The sequence below is a fragment of the Lepus europaeus genome, chromosome 1 (genome assembly GCF_033115175.1).
Source record: "Lepus europaeus isolate LE1 chromosome 1, mLepTim1.pri, whole genome shotgun sequence".
In the NCBI taxonomy this organism is placed as follows: Eukaryota; Metazoa; Chordata; class Mammalia; order Lagomorpha; family Leporidae; genus Lepus; species Lepus europaeus.
Genome location: NC_084827.1, coordinates 94268209 through 94288455, shown reverse-complemented (window position 1 = coordinate 94288455; position 20247 = coordinate 94268209). Strand labels below are relative to the sequence as shown.

The 20247-nt window shown below is 41.6% G+C and overlaps 1 protein-coding gene across 2 annotated transcripts in view; it reads left to right on the top strand.

The window, feature by feature from the left end:
- Nucleotides 1–19012, top strand: part of STAM2 (signal transducing adaptor molecule 2) — a 75138-nt gene extending 56126 nt beyond the window's left edge. The window contains exons 11-14 of one of the 2 annotated variants that reach the window (XM_062186742.1): nt 2208–2262; nt 7631–7784; nt 13101–13255; nt 15855–19012. In XM_062186742.1, the coding sequence (XP_062042726.1) occupies nt 2208–2262; nt 7631–7784; nt 13101–13255; nt 15855–16083 (593 nt within the window). In that variant the 3' untranslated portion in view covers nt 16084–19012. The remainder of the gene's footprint in view (nt 1–2207; nt 2263–7630; nt 7785–13100; nt 13256–15854) is intronic. The other variant, XM_062186733.1, reaches the window with a different exon arrangement.
- Nucleotides 19013–20247: the final 1235 nt, after the last annotated feature.

Sequence of the window (20247 nt, the reverse complement as noted above, 5' to 3'; positions counted from 1 at the left end):
ATTGGACTCTGCACCCACGTGGGAGACCCAGAAGATGCTCTGAGCTCCTAGCTTCGGCCTCTCCCCACGCTGGGTGTGTGGCCATTTGGAGAGTGAGCCAGTGGATGGAAGCTCTCTCTCTCTCTCTCTCTTTCTCTGTCTCTCCTCCTTTCTCTGTAACACTGCCTTTTCTTACTTCTAATTTTATTTTTAGATGTGTTTATTTATTTGAAAGTCAGAGTTACACAGAGAGAGAAGGAAAGGCAGAGAGAGAGAGGTCTTCATCTGCTGGTTCATGCCTCAGTTGGCAGCAATGGCTGGAACTGCGCCAATCCGAAGCCAGGAGCCAAGAGCTTCTTCCAGGTCTGCTACGTGGGTACAAGGGCCCAAGGCCTTGGGCCATCTTCTGCTTTCCCAGGCCGTAGCACAGAGCTGGATCGGAAGTAGAGCAGGTTGGACTGGAACCAGCGCCCAGATGGGATGCCAACATTCAGGCTATGGCTTTACCCACTACACCACAGCACCGCCCCCCAACACTGCCTTTCAAGTAAATAAAAAATAAATCTTAGGGGCCTGGCACTCCAGTTGAGACCAGCTGCTCCACTTCTGATCTAGCTCCATAATGATGCACCCTGGAAAGCAGGGGAAGATGACCCAAGTACTTGATCCCCTGCACCCATGTGGAAGACCTGGAAGAAGCTTGGGGTTCCTGGCTTCAGACCAGCCCAGCTTTAGCTGTTGTGGCCATTTTGGGGAGTGAACCAGCAGATGGAAGATTCCCTCTGTCCCTCCTTCTCTGTCTCTCTTAACTCCGCCTTTCAAGTAAATAAATATTTTTTTTAAAAGAAGTATTTGTATTTCTGTAAGCTCACTAGGGAAACTGGATGAAAAGATTTGAGGTCCAAAAAAGGGCGGTATGAGACATAACAGCATGTAAAGTTAATTGGATTGAAATTTTAAAGGTCGAAATTATGTGGTGGGGGCTGTGGCGAAGCCAGTTAAGCCGCTGTCTGCAACACCAGCATCCCATATGGCCACCAGTTGGAGTCCTGGCTGCTCCACTTCCAATCCAGTTCCCTGATAATGCATCTCAAAAAGCAGTGGAAGATGGCCTAAGTCCTTTGGCCCCTGCATCCACATGGGAGACCTGGAATAAGTTCCTGGCTCCTAGCTTTGAATATGCCCATCTCCAGCTGTTACAGCCATTGGGGAGTGAACCAACAGATGGAAGATTCTCTCTCTAACTCTGCCTTTCAAATAAATAAGTCTTAAAAAAAAAAAGTCCAAATTATATGTGACCAAGGTTAACTTTGTTATGTAGCTGTTTGATATATGCTGATATGTCTTAGAAATTTGGAGCAATTAAAAGTTTTTGTGCTTTTTAAAAAATTTCCTTGTGATAAAAATGTGGTAAATGGCTAAATCTTAAATCTTTATAAAAGATTCTGGTTCCAGATGTAGCATTTTATGCTTCTTATTAAATCTGTGTTTATATATGGAAATATATAAAATATGTATTTTTAAAGATCTTAAATGAAAAATGTTCTTATCTAATCTGTACTCGGTCACATGTCTCAACTTTATTTAGCTAATAATAGTTTCATGGATACTTTTAAGACTTGGGGATAACTCTTGGCTGGCGCTGCAGCTCACTTGGCTAATCCTCCGCCTATGGCAACAGCACCCCGGGTTCTAGTCCTGGTCGGGGCGCCAGATTCTGTCCCGGTTGCTCCTCTTCCAGTCCAGCTCTCTGCTGTGGCCCAGGAAGGCAGTGGAGGATGGCCCAAGTGCTTGGGCCCTGCACCCGCATGGGAGACCAGGAGGAAGCACCTGGCTCCTGGCTTCGGATCGCCGCAGTGCACCGGCTGTAGCGGCCATTTGGGGGGTGAACCAATGGAAAGGAAGACCTTTCTCTCTCACTGTCTAGCTCTGCCTGTCAAAAAAAAAAAAAAAAAAAAAAAAGACTTGGGGACAACTCTGAATGGTTTAAGTCTGTAAACTTAATATAATTCCAAGAAAATAATGAGATTTTTATCTTAATTTTGATTTGCCTTTGGTCCTATAATAGTAATATGTGGTTAGCAATGGTGCTGTATAATTCTTTCTGTAGGATGAACTTAATTATTTGTGTATTGTACATGGTGCTGTATATTAGTGCTCTTTTAAAAATTGTTGAGATTTTAAACTGTATTAAGTTTCCAGGTTTGTAAGTCTTTTTGTATTCACAGATACCTGCCAGCAGATGGGTCCAATGATAGATGAAAAACTTGAAGAAATTGATAGGTGAGTTTTTTTAATGTAAAGAATAAAAAATCTAGATTTCATAGCTTTGCTTGTTTTGGGGAGACTTCAAACTAGTGGATTTTTTTTTTCTGGAACTGTACACTGTATTGAAATTGTTTTTCAGTTTCACAGACTCTTGGGAGCTCGTAGCACAACTCTGCTTTAATTTTGCCTGTGTGACACAATAGTGTACTTAAAAATATGAACTCTTTCTCTTATGTGCCAGTCTTTTTCTTACTTGAATTAGAAATGAGGGGATAATGACTAATGAAGAATAAAGTGAATAGAGAACAAAATGAAAACTGGGATCTTAGACAAGCATTGACTTATTATGCCTTGAGAAGTAGCATTTATAAAAATTTCCTTGAAATTCCCCTAATTTGTGAAGCTAAATCTTGTGTAACACAATTTCTCTTCTCTTGTATTTCCTTGTATTTCTGTGTTTCAGTTACTTTTAATTTCATCCTACTTAGTTTTACTGTTCTTTAGAGCTAACAGCAGCACTGAAAGAAGACTGTCAAAGTTCTGAGCTTTTAACTTAGTTCTGCCCCTTCTCATATTTCTCAGAGCTATCTCTAGTGAGAGAGAAAAGCCCTAGTGAATGGAATACAAGAGATAAGGCCTTAATATTCTCTTATCACCCCTTTCTATCTTTATTTAGTGAACCACTACGTAAGCAGCACAAGAAAGGGATTAGAGAGGAGCAAGGTGGTCAAGAGAACAGGAAGTACTCTACCTTTTTTCTTCCTCTGCCAGAAAAGTGCTGTAGCAGCAAGACTCTATAGCCACTGAAATTTTGTAATTTTTATTGCACAAGACAATTTTTATAAATTATTTGTGTTTTGTATGGAAATGAAAAATCTCTGTGGCAATTAATGAAGTGATGGTGATAGTTTCATCAGCTTTTCTAGCAGGGATAGGGAACGTCTGGCCCACTGGCTGTATGGGCCTGTGAAATCATTTGATGTGGTCCTTCCAAGGCAACCACAGCAGGATTCAAAATCCAGTAAATCTATATCAGGCTAAATTCCAAGTTGATAATTTTGTATGTCCTGTGAATGATGTTATAAATATCCAAATGGCCCTTAGCAGAAAAATGGTTCCCTACCCCTGTATCGGAGAAAGCATTAAGTATCTACTTACACATCTGCTGTTTTGTTTCAATGCAGGGATAATAGTTGATGAATAATCAAAACAGATTTTTTAAAAATGGTCAGCATTTCCATAGGTATGACTGGGAGGATAATTATAAAATTTTCTGGAGCCAAAAAATATTCCATATTCTTTTTTTTTTTTTTAAGATTTCTATATTTGAAAGTCAGAGTTACATAGAGATGAGAGGCAGAGAGATAGAGGTCTTCCATCCGATGGTTCACTCCCCAATTGGCCACAATGGCTGGAGCTGTGCTGATCTGAAGCCAGGAGCCAGGAGCTTCTTCTGGGTTTCCTACATGGGTGTAGGGGCCCAAGGACTTGGGCCATCTTCTACTGCTTTCCCAGGCCATAGCAGAGAGCTGGATCGGAAGTAGAGCAGCCAGGTCTTGAACCAGCACCCAAATGGGATGCTGGCACTGCAGGCAGCAGCTTTACCCGCTATGCCACAGTGCCGGCCCTTCCATATCCTATAGCTTAGCAATTTCAAGCCCATTCTAATTATATAAAGATATATGCAAAGTTAACTCTAAGGATATTCATCACAGTGCTATTTTTAATAACACAATTGGTGATAGCTAAAATGTATGAGATTTTTTTTTAAAAGATTTATTTATTTACTTGAAAGAGTTACACAGAGAGAGGAGAGGCAGAGAGAAGGAAAGGGAGAGAGGTCTTCCATCCACTGGTTCACTCCCCAGTTGGCCTCAACGGCCATAGATGTGCCGATTGGAAGCCAGGAGCCAGGAGCTTCTTCCAGGTCTCCCACGCGGGTGCAGGGACCCAAGGACTTGGGCCATCTTCTAGTGCTTTACCAGGCCACAGCAGAGAGCTGGATCAGAAGAGTAGCAGCCAGGACTTGAAGCAGTGCCCATATGGGATGCTGGCACTGCAGGCGGTGTCCTTGCCTGCTATGCCACAGTGTTGGCCCCCATGAGATTGTTTTAAAAATTAAACATAGAGACCAGCACTGTGGTGCAGTAAGTAAATCCTCTGCCTGTGGCGCCAGCATCCTATATGGGCACCGGTTCTAGTCTCGGCTGCTCCACTTCCAGTCCAGCTCTCTGCTATGGCCCGGGAAAGCAGTGAAAGGTGGCCCACGTCCTTGGGACCCTGCACCCATGTGGGAGACCTGGAAGAAACTCCTAGCTCTTGGGTTCAGATTGGTTCAGCTCCCACCGTTGCAGCCATTTGGGGAGTAAACCAGAGGATGGAAGACCTTTCTCTCTGTCTCTCCCTCTCACTATCTGTAACTCTACCTCTCAAATAAATTAAAAAAAAAAAAAATCTTCAGAAAAAATCTGCACTAAATAAATGGTAGCTTTTTAAAAAAAAATAAACATTCTACAATTAAAAATCGTACCTGTTGATATGGAGAGAAGTTGTAATATGAAGAAGAAAAAATAAGATATAACAGTATAGTCTTTTTTTTGTTGTTGATTAAAAAATGTGTTGAGGCCGGCGTCGTGGGTCAATAGGCTAATCCTCCGCCTTGCAGCGCCGGCACACCAGGTTCTAGTCCCGGTTGGGGTGCTGGATTCTGTCCCGGTTGCCCCTCTTCCAGGCCAGCTCTCTGCTGTGGCCCGGGAGTGCAGTGGAGGATGGTCCAAGTCCTTGGGCCCTGCACCCCATGGGAGACCAGGATGAGCACCTGGCTCCTGCCATCAGATCAGCACGGTGCACCAGCCGCAGCGGCCATTGGAGGGTGAACCAACGGCAAAAGGAAGACCTTTCTCTCTGTCTCTCTCTCTCACTGTCCACTCTGCCTGTCAAAAAAAAAAAATGTGTTGAAAAGTTCTACGAGAACTAAAACTCAGAGTGACATTTCTGATCTGAGTTAAATTTTTTCAGTGGACCTCAACTGTTAACCAGTTCTTGGATGGGTTTCAGCTTTTAAATAGACCAGTTGGCATTTTCTGTTTCATGGCTACTGACTGCACATGCAGCTCTTGTTCTGGAAAGTGCTTGCCATTCTTCAGTAAATTTGTATTGCCTATTTATCCTTGTCCAGTATTCAGAAATGTACAGAATACTGTTTCTTCCCTTGAATAGGTCATCATCAATTTGTTTTTTTTTTTTTTAAGAAAAACAACCCTACTGTCAGATGATTAAATTGTTCATTGCCGTCTGTCATTGTTCCAAATGAAATTTTATAGCATTTATCCTGATAAGAAATTATACTGATTGAGCATGTAAATTGGCTCTGAAGTGCTTAGATAGCTTTATTGAAGAGAGGTCCATAGTCAGGACTTAACTGTGTTCTGGATTCTCTAACTACCTTCTACCTTGCCCAAATAGTTTTCTGCCTCCCTGGTCAAGTTGTTCTTTCTGTGAGTGTCCTGTGTGGCCTGCGTGTTCCTCTTGGCTGCCTGTTCACCCTGTCCCACTGACCTGTCTTCCTTTTCTGCTTGGCCCTTCCATCCTTCCTCAGCTACCTGCTGGAGTCTCAGCTTCTCCATAAATCCCTTTCAGTCAACCACAGCCCAAATTAATTTTCTCTTAGAAATCTTCTGTTCTCTACTATTTTATATAATTTTTCACTTAATTCTACCTTGCCTTTTATCACTTGGTGATTTTCATGTTCTCAGCCTTTCTTCCTAATATGTTGTAGTCTCTTTGAGGGAGGAAACCATACATACTGACTGCTTATTTTTCTCTTCGAAAAATAGTGTTGGGCACAGTTCAATAACAGTTTGTTACGGCTTTGAGGTTATGTCTTGAATATTTAAAGGTGATTTCAAGTACAGAAACAGTGGCCTTTTACTGTGTTCCCCTCGTGTGTCATCAGCATACTAGGTACTAGGTCATGTGGACCAAATTCTTTTTTTTTTTTTTTAATTTATTTGACATATAGAGTTAGATAGTGAGAGAGAGAAAGGTCTTCCTTCCATTGGTTTACCCCCCAAATGGCCGCTATGGCCAGAGCTATGCTGATCCGAAGCCAGGAGCCAGGTGCTTCTCCTGGTCTCCCATGCGGGTACAGGGCCCAAGGACTTGGGCCTCCTTCACTGCCTTCCCGGGCCACAGCAGAGAGCTGGACTGGAAGAGGAGCAACCAGAACTAGAACCCGGCGCCCATATGGGATGCCGGCGCTGCAGGCTGAGGATTAACCAAGTGAGCCACGCATTGGCCCCGACCAAATTCTTAATCACACATTTATTAGCAGGAACACTCAATTTCTGTAGCTGTCTTAGTGGTTTGCCACCATTCTGAAAGTAGAAGTTGACTTGTTTTATATAGTCACTCATGCAAGAGGGGGAATAAGCACTTTTTTTTTTTTTATTTCAGACATAGCAGATTTACCAGAGGAAAGACAATAAATAGGAGTCAGTACAGGTCGTTTACTTGATGGCCCTTTGTTTGCCTGCCTCTTGCCTGTGTTTATAGAGAAAGAACCATACTCAATAAATAGGTTTGTAGATGCTATAGGCCAGATAAAAAGTGGCCATTTAACTTTTTAAAATTTGTCAGTTGCAAAGAGAGTTGTTCATTACTACTGTAGAACAGATAAAATTGTACTAAGTCAGAAGGCTTTGCTGTAGAGTTCCTCGGGCATATTTGAAAATGTTCTTTGGATTTGTTATTACACAATAAGGCATCTTGTTTCACTTTCTCAAAACCATCCACCCACCAAACAAGAAAAATTATCAATATATCAGTAAACTATATAGTATAGTTTATATACTTATTGCTTTTACTTGCATTTTCAGGAGTTATTATTAAAATTTTTTCACTAGATTCTTTCATGGACATAAATGAAATGAAAATGTGTATGTGTTCTGTTCATGAGTGTGCTTTTATTTCATCATATTGTCTTTCACAGAGGCCCTGGGCCTTGTCTGAGCACTTTTGTTTTACTGAGGCTTATAATTAAAATTTGGACTCTTACTTAAATTAAGAAACTATTTTTCTTTATAATTGTGTGTTCCACAGAAACTTGTCAAATGTTAAATTAATCTAGCACAAAAGGTATGAATTGATTGCATTTTTGAGGTGTGGAAAGGACTTTTTGTTAATATTATGAAGTCATATCAGCCTTGCTGTTAGAAGAATTAAATAATTCCACCATCCCCCAATTTTTCTTAGTATTCTTTCATTGTGTATAAGAGAACCTTTTAAAATATGGATAGAAAGTGTGCTAAACTTAAAAAAAATTCGTTTTTAAATGCATGCCTAAAAACTAGAAGAGTATTAAAATGCTTTTCTTTTATATTAGGAAACATTCAGAATTGTCTGAATTGAATGTGAAAGTTCTGGAAGCTCTGGAACTGTATAACAAATTGGTGAATGAAGCACCGCTGTATCCAGTCTACTCAAAGCTCCATCCTCCAGCACATTACCCACCTACGTCAGCTGCACTTCCAATGCAGGTGAGCATATGTTTTGAGAACATTTTTTAGTTGAAAGTTTATAAAACAGGGGACGGCGTTATGGTGTAGTGGTAAAGCTGCCACCTGCAGTGCTGGCAACCCATATGGGCACCGGTTCGAGACCCAGCTGCTCCATTTTCTGTCCAGCTCTGTGCTGTGGCCTGGGAAAGCAGCAGAAGATGGCCCAAGTCCTTGAGCCCCTGCACCCACATGGGAAACCTGGAAGCAGCTCCTGGCTCCTGGCTTCGGATTGGCACAGTTCCAGCTATTGTGGCCACCCGGGGAGTGAACCAGCAGATAGGAGACTTCTCTCTCTCTCTTTCTCTCTCTTTCTCTGTAACTCTGACTTTCAAATAAACAAATAAATCTTTTAAAAAGTTTATAAAACAGTATTAAATTTTAAAAAATGTTTTAAAGTATAGGTTTTGTTTTGTTTTGTTTTTTGTTTTTTTTTTTGACAGGCAGAGTGATAGAGAGAAAGAGACAGAGAGAAAGGTCTTCCTTTTTGCCGTTGGTTCACCCTCCAATGGCCGCTGCGGCCGGCGTATCTTGCTGATCCGAAGCCAGGAGCCAGGTGCTTCTCCTGGTCTCCCATGGGGTGCAGGGCCCAAGCACCTGGGCCATCCTCCACTGCACTCCCGGGCCATAGCAGAGAGAGCTGGCCTGGAAGAGGGGCAACCAGGATAGAATCCGGTGCCCCAACCGGGACTAGAACCCAGTGTGCCGGCGCCGCAAGGCGGAGGATTAGCCTGTTAAGCCACAGCGCCGGCCATAAAGTATAGTATTAAAATTTCTGCAGTTTATGAATAAAATTGCAGTGCTCATCTTTGATAGCTTTGAGAAATATTAGCTGAATAATTAAGGTTTATCAGAACAAATTAGATACTGATAATTCACAGGTACATTTTAAAATATATTTAAAAGAGGGGCCGGCATTGTGATGTAGCAGGGTAAGCTCTGCCTGCCTATAATGCTGTCATCCCATATTGGCACCAGTTTGTGATCTGGCTGCTCCACTTCTGATCCAGCTCCTTGCCAATGGCCTAAAAAAAAAAAGCAGCAAAAGATGGCCCACATGCTTGGGCTCCTGCCACCACTTGGGAGACCTGGAAAAAGCTCCTGGCTCCTGGCTTTGCTGACCCTGCCCCCCCGCCTTTGCTGCCATCTGTGGTATGAACCAGCAAATGGAGGACCTCTCTCTCTCGGTCTCTCCCCCTTTCTCTATAACTCTGACTTTCAAATAAATAAATAAATCTTTTAACTATATATATATGTATTTAAAAGAACTTTTTTATCTGTTGAGTTGGGTATTGTGGTACAGCAGATTAAGCTACTGCTTGGGACGTCTGCATCTTTTATTGGAGTGTGGGTTCTAGTTCTGGCTACTTCTCTGCCTGTGCAGCTTCTTATTAACACATCCTTGGGAGGCAGCAGATAGCAGTTCAAGTGTTTGGGCCTCTGCCTCCATGTGGGAGACCTGCCTGGAGTTCTGAGCTCCTGGCGTGGCTCTGGCTGTTACAGGTATTTGGGGAGTGAACCAGCAGATGGAAGATCTAATCTTTCTATGTATGTCTCTGTGTCATTCTACCTTTCCAATAAAATAAAGTTACAATGAAAAAAAAATTTTTAAAGATTTTATTTATTTGAGAGATAGAGCTAAAGACAGAGAGGGAGGGACAGAAAGGTCTTCCATCCTCCAGTTCACTCCCCAGATGGCCACCACAGCTGGAGCTGAGCTGATCCAAAACCAGGAGCCAGGAGCTTCTTCCTGGTCTCCCATGTGAGTGCAGGGGCCCAAGCACTTGGGCCATCTTCTGCCATTTTCCCAGGCCATAAGCAGAGAGCTGGATCAGAAGAGGAGCAGCTGGGCCCTCTTATGGTATGCTTGTGCCCCAGGTGGAGGCTTAGCACACACTATGCCACAGCACTGGAAAATTAATTTATAAAAAATTGTTTTCACTTTATTTGAAAGGCAGAGAGAGTTCTTCCATCTGCTGCTTTACTCCCTAAATACCAACAACAACCAGTAGTGGGCCAGGCTGGACCCAGGAGCAAAGAACTCAATTGTGGTTTTCCATATGATGCCAGGGACCCAAGTTGTTGACCCATCATCTGTTGTCTCCCAAGATGCACATTAGCAAGGAAGTGGGATCAGAATTGGAGGAGACAGAACTCAAATGAGTCACATCAATAGGGGACACAGCTTTCCATGCATTGTCTTAACTGCTAGACCAATGTCTATCCCACAAATAATTTTAGTTGTCTTTTTAAAAAAATTTTTTATATGTGTATTTATTTTCACCTGCTTGAAAGGCAGAGTGACAGAGAGCGGCATCTTTCTTCTGCTAGTTCACTTCCCAAATCCCCACAATAGCCAGCGCTGAGCCAGCCTGAAGCCAAGACCCCAGTACTCCATCTAGGTCTCCCACATGGGTGGCAGGGTCCCAGGCACCTGAACCATCATCTGCTGCCACCCAGGATTGGAAGCAGAGAGCTGGCACTCGAAGCAGCACTCTGGTCTGGGATGCAGGTATCCTGAGTAGCAGCTTAACCCTTTGATTTAGGACAGTCTTAGTGTAGCAAAAGTCCTCTGTGTGGAGGGGCGGATGACAGTTATGATGCCTGCATCCTGTATCGGACTGCCTGGATTCAATTTCTGACCCTAGCTTCCTGCTAATGCACACCCTAGGAAGCAGCAGTGATGGCTCCCGTAGGCGGGTTCCCTTTTGGGAGACCTGGATTGGGTTTTCTGGCTCGCAGTTTTGGCCCCAGCCTAGGGGCCATTGTGGGCATTTGGAGAGTAAATTGGTGGCTGAGAGCTCTGTCTCTCTCCTCCTCTCTCCCTTTCTCCCTCTCACTCTGTATATGTTTGTCTCTGCTTCTCACATAAATAAAAATCTTTAAAAAATCCTCTGAATGAGGCAGTGGTGCTCCTCCTATTGCTCACCAAGAAGAATTAGTATTTCTTCAAAAGTTTTTATCAGATTTCTTTGACTTACATGATTATTAAAAGTTTACTTAATGAACTTTTTTTTGAACATGCTTTATATTCCCTCTTGGTTGCAGAACTTAAACTGTTAAAAATTCATGCATAAGGGCAGGCCAGTGAAGTACAGTTTCCATAAACCACACATAAGTATCTTTTTCCATCACTTTATACCATTTTTGTGCTTGCCAGCTGACATGAATACTTAACATTTATCAATATTGCCATTCTGAAGCCTTATTCAGATTTTTTAGCCAGTACTGATTGAATTCAGAATGAGCTTGGATAAGCAAAATTCATATTAATATCTGAAAACTGATATTTAAAGGAGTATGTGAAGGAGATACCAAGGAGAAAAAGTAGAATGTGGGTGCATAAGTTACATGACTTAACACTACATAATTGCTAAGTAAAAAAAGAATAGTTACTATGGTAACTGTCACATCAGACAAGATGCATTTATCAAATATGCCATGCCCTGAACTTTCTGAAAATTACATATGAGAGTAGAAAGATTTCTGGTGCAAAAGACAGCTGGATTTTATTTGATATTACTTTTGTTTTCCAAGAGTTGCTTGCTCCTGCTGTGAAAATGGAACAAAGTAGAAATATCTGCACCCCATTGTATGATAGAACTACACGCTTGCTTCTTTGTGTGTCTGTGAAGGGTTATTTGTTGCTTCACTAGAGTTTTGTATTTAGTTGTAATATATTTACAGTGTGTTTTGCCAAGCACAACCTTTCTTTTAAAAGCTTACTTTCTGTTTGCCTTTTTACATAACCTATGTATACTGTTCACCTGTAGGAGCATTTGAAATACTCAGAAGTTCCTATTCTGATTTGGAAAAAAAAATAATCTCTAGTAGAAGCAACTGGGGAAGCACATCATTAGTTACAACTGTAAAGACCCCTCCGGATCTCTAAACTAGTTCCTGCAGCTGCAAGCTTACTCTTGTCAATGGATTTTTACATGTCTGCTGAGGAAGTAATGTGATTGCACTTAAGATAGTTTCTTTAACATTCCTATAATTCTAAATTTTCATATGAGTGATCTTTGCTTTAAAAATATCTTAATTTAAAAGTGGAGCCCTGATTGTTACTATATGATCTTTATTAAATATGTTCATTGTTTTCAGTGCTATGTATAGTAGGCAGATAGTAGACTCTGTCCTTAAGGAACTGAAGAACTTACCTGAGAACCAAGTAGGACACATACGAATATGCAGAGACTTAGACAGTGTTTGCCTTTTGCTGAGGATGTAGCTTCTTTCCTACAACTCTTCTTTACTTTTCTCTTATTTGTCTTATAGGCAGGAAATAATATAGACATTGCTTTTTCTTCTTCGTTGTTTTCCTCCTAAGATCCATTCTTAGGAAGCAGTTTGGTATTATCATGGCTACTTGAAGTGATGGGCTTCCCTTCAAGGGTGTATATAGTTTTCAATGACTTTGTAGCAAGACATGTTACTAAGTAATAGGCAACCTGGATAGCTTCTCACTCACTGCTTATATAAGAGTACAGAGTACAGCAGCCCCCTTCTTTTCCTTTGTCACCCCTGCAACATAAATGAGCAACCAAGCAAATCATAAATTCCTCTAGATCTGGGGCTGGCGTTGTGGCATAGTGGATAAAACTGCCAAATGCGGTGCTGGCATCCCATATGGGCACCAGTTCCAGTCCCAGCTGCTCTACTTCTGATTCAGCTACCTGCTAAGGGCCTGGGAAAGCAGTGGAGGAAGCCCCATGTCCTTGAGCCCCTGCACCCATGTGGGAGACGCAGAAGAAGCTCCTGGCTCTTGGCTTTGGACTGACTCCGGCTGTTGCAGGCATTTGGGGAGTGAACTAGCAGATGCCTTTCAGATAAATAAATTTTCCTTATTTTTAAGAGTTACAGAGAGAGGGAGGGACAGAGAGATCTTCCATCTGGTTCACTCCCCAAATGGCCATAATGGCTGGAGCTGGGCCAAGCCAAAGCCAGGAGCCAAGAGCTTCTTCCAGGTCTCCCACCTGGGTGCAGGAGCCCAAACATTTGGGCCATCCTCCACTGCTTTCCAAGGTATATTACCAGAGAGCTGGATCAGAAGTGGAGCAGCTGGTACTGAAACCAGTGCCCAGGCACCGGCTTTACATGCTACGCCACAGTGATGTCCCCATAAATAAATCTTAAAAAAAATTTCCCTAGATTGGACGCTGTGATTTGGAAGGTCCCAAATAGGACTGGATAGGTTGGTGGAATCAGATTGCTTCCCAAAGAACCACATTTTCTTTCAGAGTTTTAAATACGTTGTTACAGATATTTGGGAGTCGACTTTTTGTTTTTGGTTAACAGGCATATCCAGTTCAGCCACATGGAGGAAGCTACATGGATCAGAGCATTCACCAGGTGACTGCTGCCCACAGCTACAGCCTAGGACCAGGTCAGATCAGTTCACTGCGATCTCTGCCTCCAGTAGCAACACAGAGTGCTCAGACTCCGTATTTAAGGTAAGTTCTTGGGAATTCTGTTAATTTTGTAAGCAAATGTTAATTTTTCATAGACTTTCAGAATGAGTATGTAGACCTTCTCTTTATAGTAGTCGTACCGTCTTATTTTTAGGATGAAGGTAGAGAAATGGTTATCCAAACTCAGGTTTACAGCCTGGGTCCCTAAGACAAAATAAAGCCCAAGCCATGTGATCAGCCTAGGGAAGTAACCTCAGGCATCTTTATCTGCATTAGAAAACTGAAGTTACTTTGGCTCGTAAAAGGGAGTATGTTTGAGCTGTGGTTTAATTTTTTTATACTAAGATTAGATTTTGTGAGAATCAATTTAAATCTTTTTTTTAATTTTTTTTTATTTTTTATTTTATTTTTGACAGGCAGAGTTGACAGTGAGAGAGAGAGAGAGACAGAGAGAGACAGAGAGAAAGGTCTTCCTTTGCCATTGGTTCACCCTCCAATGGCTGCCGCGGCTGGTGCGCTGCGGCCGGCGCACTGCGCTGATCTGAAGGCAGGAGCCAGGTGCTCATCCTGGTCTCCTATGGGGTGCAGAGCCCAAGCACTTGGGCCATCCTCCACTGCACTCCCTAGCCACAGCAGAGAGCTGGCCTGGAAGAGGGGCAACCAGAACAGAATCCGGCGCCCCGACCGGGGCTAGAACCTGGGGTGCCGGCGCCGCAAGGCAGAGGATTAGCCTATTGAGCCACGGTGCCGGCCTAATTTAAATCTTTTACTATCATTCTGCTTAACTATATAAAATGTTCATTCAGTAATGTATAAATGATCTTTAAGGTCCCTTCCCACTCTTATTCATTGAGTAGGAGTTCTAACATTTCCTGAAAACTTAATCAACCTGTTTACGTGGACATTTAATTAGATTAAAATGTAGAATATTATCCTGAGTTCCAGTAGGAATTATGGAAAGACGAGTGTACTGTCACAGTCAGTCTTCTGTGTTAAAAGTAGTGTATTTGGTATACCTCTTTTTATTTTTTAAAAAGATTTTATTTATTTATGTGAGAGAGAGGGAGAGACCGAAAGAAAGGCCTTCCATCCTCTGGTTCACTCCCAAAATAGCTGTAAAAGCGGGAGCTGGACCAATCCGAAGCCAGGAGCCAGGAGCTTCTTCTGGGTCTCCCATGTGGGTGCAGGGGCCCAAGAGCACTTGGGCCATCTTCTGCTGCTTTCCTAGGCCATAAACAGAGAGCTGAATTGCAAGAGGAACAGCCGAGGACAAGAACTAGTGCCCACATGGGATGCTGACACCACAGGCAGAGACTTAACCTACTAAACCACTGCACCAGCCCCTTGGTATACTTAAAAATTATATAGGTTTTAAGAGATTAGGTACTGGGGCCAGCGCTGTGGTGCAGCTGGTTAATGCCCTGGCGTAAAGTGCTGGCATCCATATGGGCACTGGTTCGAAACCCGGCTGCTCCACTTCCAATCCAGCTCTCTGCTGTGGCCTGAAAAAGCAGTGGAGGATGGCCCAAGTCCTTGGGCCCCTGCACCCATGTGGGAGACTTGGAGGAAGCTCCTGGCTCCTGGCTTCCGATCAGCAGAGCTCTGGACATTGCCGCCAATTGGGGAGCAAGCCATCAGTTGGAAGACTTCTCAGCTGGGTATCAAACCTAGGCACTCTAATACGGGATGTAGGCATTTTAATCACTAGGCCAAATGCGTGTCTCTTCACGTTTTATTAATATGCTACAACAAAAATGTCTAGGGGCTGGTGCTGTGGCATAGCAGGTAAAACCTTCGCCTGCAGTGCTGGCATCCCATATGGGCACCGGTTCGAGTCCCACTTGCTCCACTTCAGATCCAGCTCTCTGGTATGGCCTGGGAAAGAAGTGGAAGATGGCCCAAGTACTTGGGTCCCTGCACCCTCATGGGAGACCTGGAAAAAGCTCCTGGCTCCTGGCTTTGGATCAGCCCAGCTCCAGCCGTTGCAGCCTTCTGTGGAGTGAACCAGTGGATGAAAGACCTCTCTCTCTTTCTCTCTGCCTCTCCTCTGTCTCTCTAACTCTGACTTTCAAATAAATAAATAAATCTTAAAAAAAAGAGAGAGAGATTAAGTGCTACAGTGAGTTAAAGGAACAAATAAATAGAAGTCCTGCAGTTAGTTTGCTGTGACTTTTCAGCTGTGTGTGTGTGGTGGTGGTTGGGGGGCAGGGGATGTGTTAGTAAATAAACCATTGTTCAGGGCTATCCTGAGAGTAATTTGGGGAGGGTTTCACGCAGATTACACTATTCTCTGTTTGAGAGGGAAAATTCCTTACGAAAGGAAAACTTGAAGAATCTGAGAGAGGAAGAGGTGGGTTTCCTTTGCCAGGCTGGAAGGAGAGAGTATGGGCTGAAGTTGCAACCTGAGTTGGGCCTTACGGACCACAGTCAGCACCAGTTGATGTCTCCTCAAAGGATGTTTAAATATTTTTGGTGAGAGACTTTGGAGAATGCGAGTCAAATATGAGTCATTATAATCATATACTTTGTTTCTTTCCAAATATTCCTCTCTTCAAAAGGCATTTTTGTCATGATTGATCTCCTACAGTAACCTGGATAATGCAAAATAAATATGGTTTTCTTTTCAAAATTTTGTTTGTAGCACTGGACAAGACACTGCTTCCAATCCTACCTATATGAACCAGAACTCTAACCTTCAATCAGCTCCTGGCTCAGCCGCGTACACCCAGCAAATGGGGATGTCTGTGAATATGTCGTCCTACCAGAACGCTACCTCCAGCTTGCCACAGCTGGCGGCCTTTCCTGTGGCGGTTCCAGCTCATTCAGTCGCACAGCAGCAGACAAATTACCATCAGCAGCCTCTCCTTTAGAAACAAACCAAGCATTTGCACAAAGCCTTCATAAGTGTGTTACTCATAACCTTTGTGATTCTGACCTGAAAACACTGAAAGAAAACTTCCTCTCAACTTAGAAAGACCATGAGTAAATAAAGCACAAGGCTTATCTTAATTACAAGGCCGTAAAAGACTTTTTTCAGTCCAGTTTGTTTGAAGTCGATCTTTTTTTAAGTCATTCTTTTGACCAGAGGCAGGTTAAAGATTCTTCCAGTTAGTTTTGTCTTACTTTCAAATCTTTACATAAGTCTAGTTACCCAATAAGTAGCTTTATGACACTAAACAGTATGAGAGGAGTGTAGCCATGTTTTAAGAAACCACTTTTTCTCCCTAAAATGTCATTATAAGGGCATTGAAGACCTTTAAATATTTTTTGTCTGCATATTTGTTTCACTTACTATTATTTTAAGAGATGACCATCTTTTTGTGTAAGAGTTTAGCTTGCCAACATAGTTCCTTTTGGCTCCTTAAATTGCAGTTGTGTTTGCAGTACTGTCAGTTTTGTTCTCATTGCTGTGTTGAGTAATAATTAGCATATAATTGTCTACAGAAGCAAGAGCAATTTGGAAGGAACAAAAATGTTTTCTGTAAATGCAGATGCGGGATCCAGCACTTAGCCAGCCCCCAGTTATGCTGACGGTGGCTAAGGAATGCCTTCTCCCCACGTTTCCAGTCGCTGGGGGAACGCATTTCCTTCTCTACAAGCATCCCTGGTATTTAGAATTGCTACTGATGACCGCTTCAAGTGACTGGCTGTTCTCTTCTGAAGATGTGGTCCATTTGTTTTCCTTCCTGCAGTGTGGTGTGCACAGATGCTGCCTTTCCTCCAGGATTATATGTGACTTTGAGCCACAAAACGTTCCTAATAATTTGATGTGATATATACCACGCATGGATAAGTGTGATTATATCGACATGTTATTTCTTTGAATAAGCAAATCAAGTAACATTGCTAATATGCCAACATTCCAAGCTATTGAAAAAATTGTCCAGTCCTTTCAGAAGTAATTCTGAGTTTTTGGAGTAGTAGCAGGTGATGGATTGATAGAAAGTGGTGGAGTGCATGAGAAGCTATTGAGGCAGTTTTTCTGAAGCTCACGTTTTAAATTCATTTATAGTACGAATAGATTCCACATACTCTAGGAGTTAGTGATAACGCATAGAGATTGTTTTCTCTCATTTTTTTAAAAAAAGATTCATTTTATTTATTTGAAAGGCAGAGAGTTTCAGAGAGAATGACAGAGCAGTCTTCCATTTGCTGGTTCATTCTCCAAACGACTGCAAGAGCCAGAGCTGGGCCATGCTGAAGCCAGGAGCCAGGAATTCCATCCAGGTTTCCCAAATGGTACTTGGGCCATCTTCCATTGCCTTCCCAGGTACATTAGCAGGGAGCGGGATCTGAAGCGGGGTAGCCATTGCCCATAAGGAATGCCATCATTGCAGGTGGTGTTGTAACAGCTGTGCCACAACACTGGCCCTGTTCTCTCTACTAAGAATACATTTGAAGACAGTTCTGTAAGTTTTGTCATTCATGTGTTTATAGCAGTTTGATTGAAAATACACTCCTTTTTCAGAGAAACTTTATCATTGAATAGAATACTCAGTGTAATACTTGGTCCATGTTTAAAGGGAGATACATGTGTTATTTGAAAACCTAATTTCTGTCATCGTGTTATTTTAGATACTGAAAGGAAGTTTCAGCCTTTAGTGTCTCATGTTCTGTTTTTCAACCAGTGTTTTCCTTTCAGGTGAATTCAGTTACACAGTTAACAAAACTTTTTAAATGGCACCTTACTTTTTTTGGAAGAAAAAAACTTCTATTCTTTTTAAATATATATATAAATATAAAACACCCAAAGCTGCTCTTGATAATAGTTAATGTTTGCCTAAATGGAAAATCTTACATCTTTTCTCCCAAGCTATATTTAATAAAGTTATTTTAATGTTTACTGTAAATATTTATTGTATAATTGTGGTCTGAATTGTAAAAGTTAATTCATTATAAATCTTAGAGTCAAAATAATAAATACTTCATACCCACTAAATTGGGATCAATGTCAATTAAGTTCAACTAACCTAACTTTTGGAATAATAAAACATGACATTTATATAAATAGTGTATATTGGCATTTATTTGTGAGATTTTGTATATGCAAAGATTTTTCTTCCTCTTAAAAATAATCTCATTTTTGCCATATGCAAGGAATTTTGTGTTTCACATTGTTGATAGTATGAAAAATACTCTGTATTGATCTGATACTTTATTGATCTCGATAAGAAGTGCAAGATCATTTTTTATTCCTTGCCATGCTCTTTTGGGTTGTATTTAAGACCCATTTATAATTAATGTTTTCTGCCAAAGGAATTGTCTTAATTTTAGATTTCTATATATTGGGTTCATATTTACTGTTTTATATCAAAAATTTAAAAATAGTTTCTCCTTTTTCCACATATAATCTTGGTACATGGCAAGAATGCCTGGGTGTTAAAATATAACATGTATATTTTAACAAATCTATAAGAATATTTATTCTTGCAGCTTGAAAAACATGCAGACAACCAACATTGTCTTACAATTTGTTAATTTGTTTATAAAATTACTGGAACAGTAAGTACAGTATTTATCATGTAGGATTTGAAATTATTTGCATCTTAAGATATTTGAAGTAGTTGATATTGGACCATATAACAAATTTTACATTTTGAAGATTATTGTAAAGTTTCACCTTCCAAATTTAGAAAATTGACTGTAAATATTTTAAAAAGTGACTTAGAGATTTTTAAGAGTTTTTCTTGGTAAAACCTAGAAATTTCAAGGTTCCTGATTTCTAGGAGAGGTTTTATGATTTGTCATTGACATTGAGAAAGCCTGAAGTTATTTCTGTAGGTAATAAATTATAAATAACAAAGTACTACTTTGTCATGCTTTGTTTTTGTCAAAAGGTATTTTTCTTGTTTATTTACATCAGTTTTAATAAAGGGAGGGCTCAAATTTTAGGAATTGTTTTGGTTTGATTTAATTTTCCTTTTGAAGATTAAAAGTTTAAAAAGAAAAATTTCTCCAGAGAAATTTCTCAAACTTCTATCAAGCTAAATTTGAACTTAAGTTGTTTTTTTTTTTTTTTAAGTCTTACTGTGTTTAAAAGAGAAATTATGTTGTTTATGTAGTGCCGTGGGATGTTCCTCCCAAATTAATGTGTACCTGGAATGTCCAATATAACCATGGAGGGGCCAGCGCTGTGATGCAGCAGGCTAAAGCACCGGACTGCGGTGCCCACATCCCATATGGGCACCGGTTCCTGTCCTGGCTGCTCCAGTTTCAATCCAAGTCTCTGCTACGGCCTGGGAAAGCAGTAGAAGATGGCCCAAGTCCTTGGGCCCCTGCACCCATGTGGGAGACCCAGAAGAAGCTCCTGGCTCCTGGCTTCGGATTGGCACAGCTCCGGCTGTTGTGGCCAACTGGGGAGTGAACCAGCAGATGGAAGACCTCTCTCTCTCTCTCTCTCTCTCTCTCTCTCTCTCCCTCTGCCTCTGCCTCTGCCTCTCTGTAACTGCCTTTCAAATAAATAAGTAAATAAATAAATAAATAATGTAACCATTGAAACAGTGAAATTCTAGATGGCCGTGCACATGAAACCTTGGCTGGAAGCAGCTTCTGCAAGCTGGCACTGTCTCCCTCGAGAGGCCATCTCCTGCTGGAAGCCTGTCTTGACTGCCATTCCCAAGGATGTACCTTTTCAGTATAAAGCAGCCAGAGTGGTTGTCGTCCAGTTCCCCTAGCAGAAGTTAGGGTCCATTCTTCTGGGTGAGGAAAGGTGAGGAGTCAGATGGGTTCGTAGTTAATAGGTTGGCCCCAGTGCAATCTAGGGTGGGAAATGCTTGCTTTCCCTGGAAGTTACCTTTAGCAAGGTCAAAAGTGCTTCCTTAGGAACCTGCAGTCTTACCACAAGAATAGTAAGGGAGTGTTGGCCTTACCCTTCTGAGCTCCCAGTTACTGTAAAACAAAGTAGGTATCTCACTCTTCTGTTTTATCTCTTTTATTATTATTTTTTTTTTTTTTTAATTTTTTTGCCAGGTAGAGTTAGACAGTGAGAGAGACAAAGAGAAAGGTCTTCCCTCTGTTGGTTCACTCCCCAAATG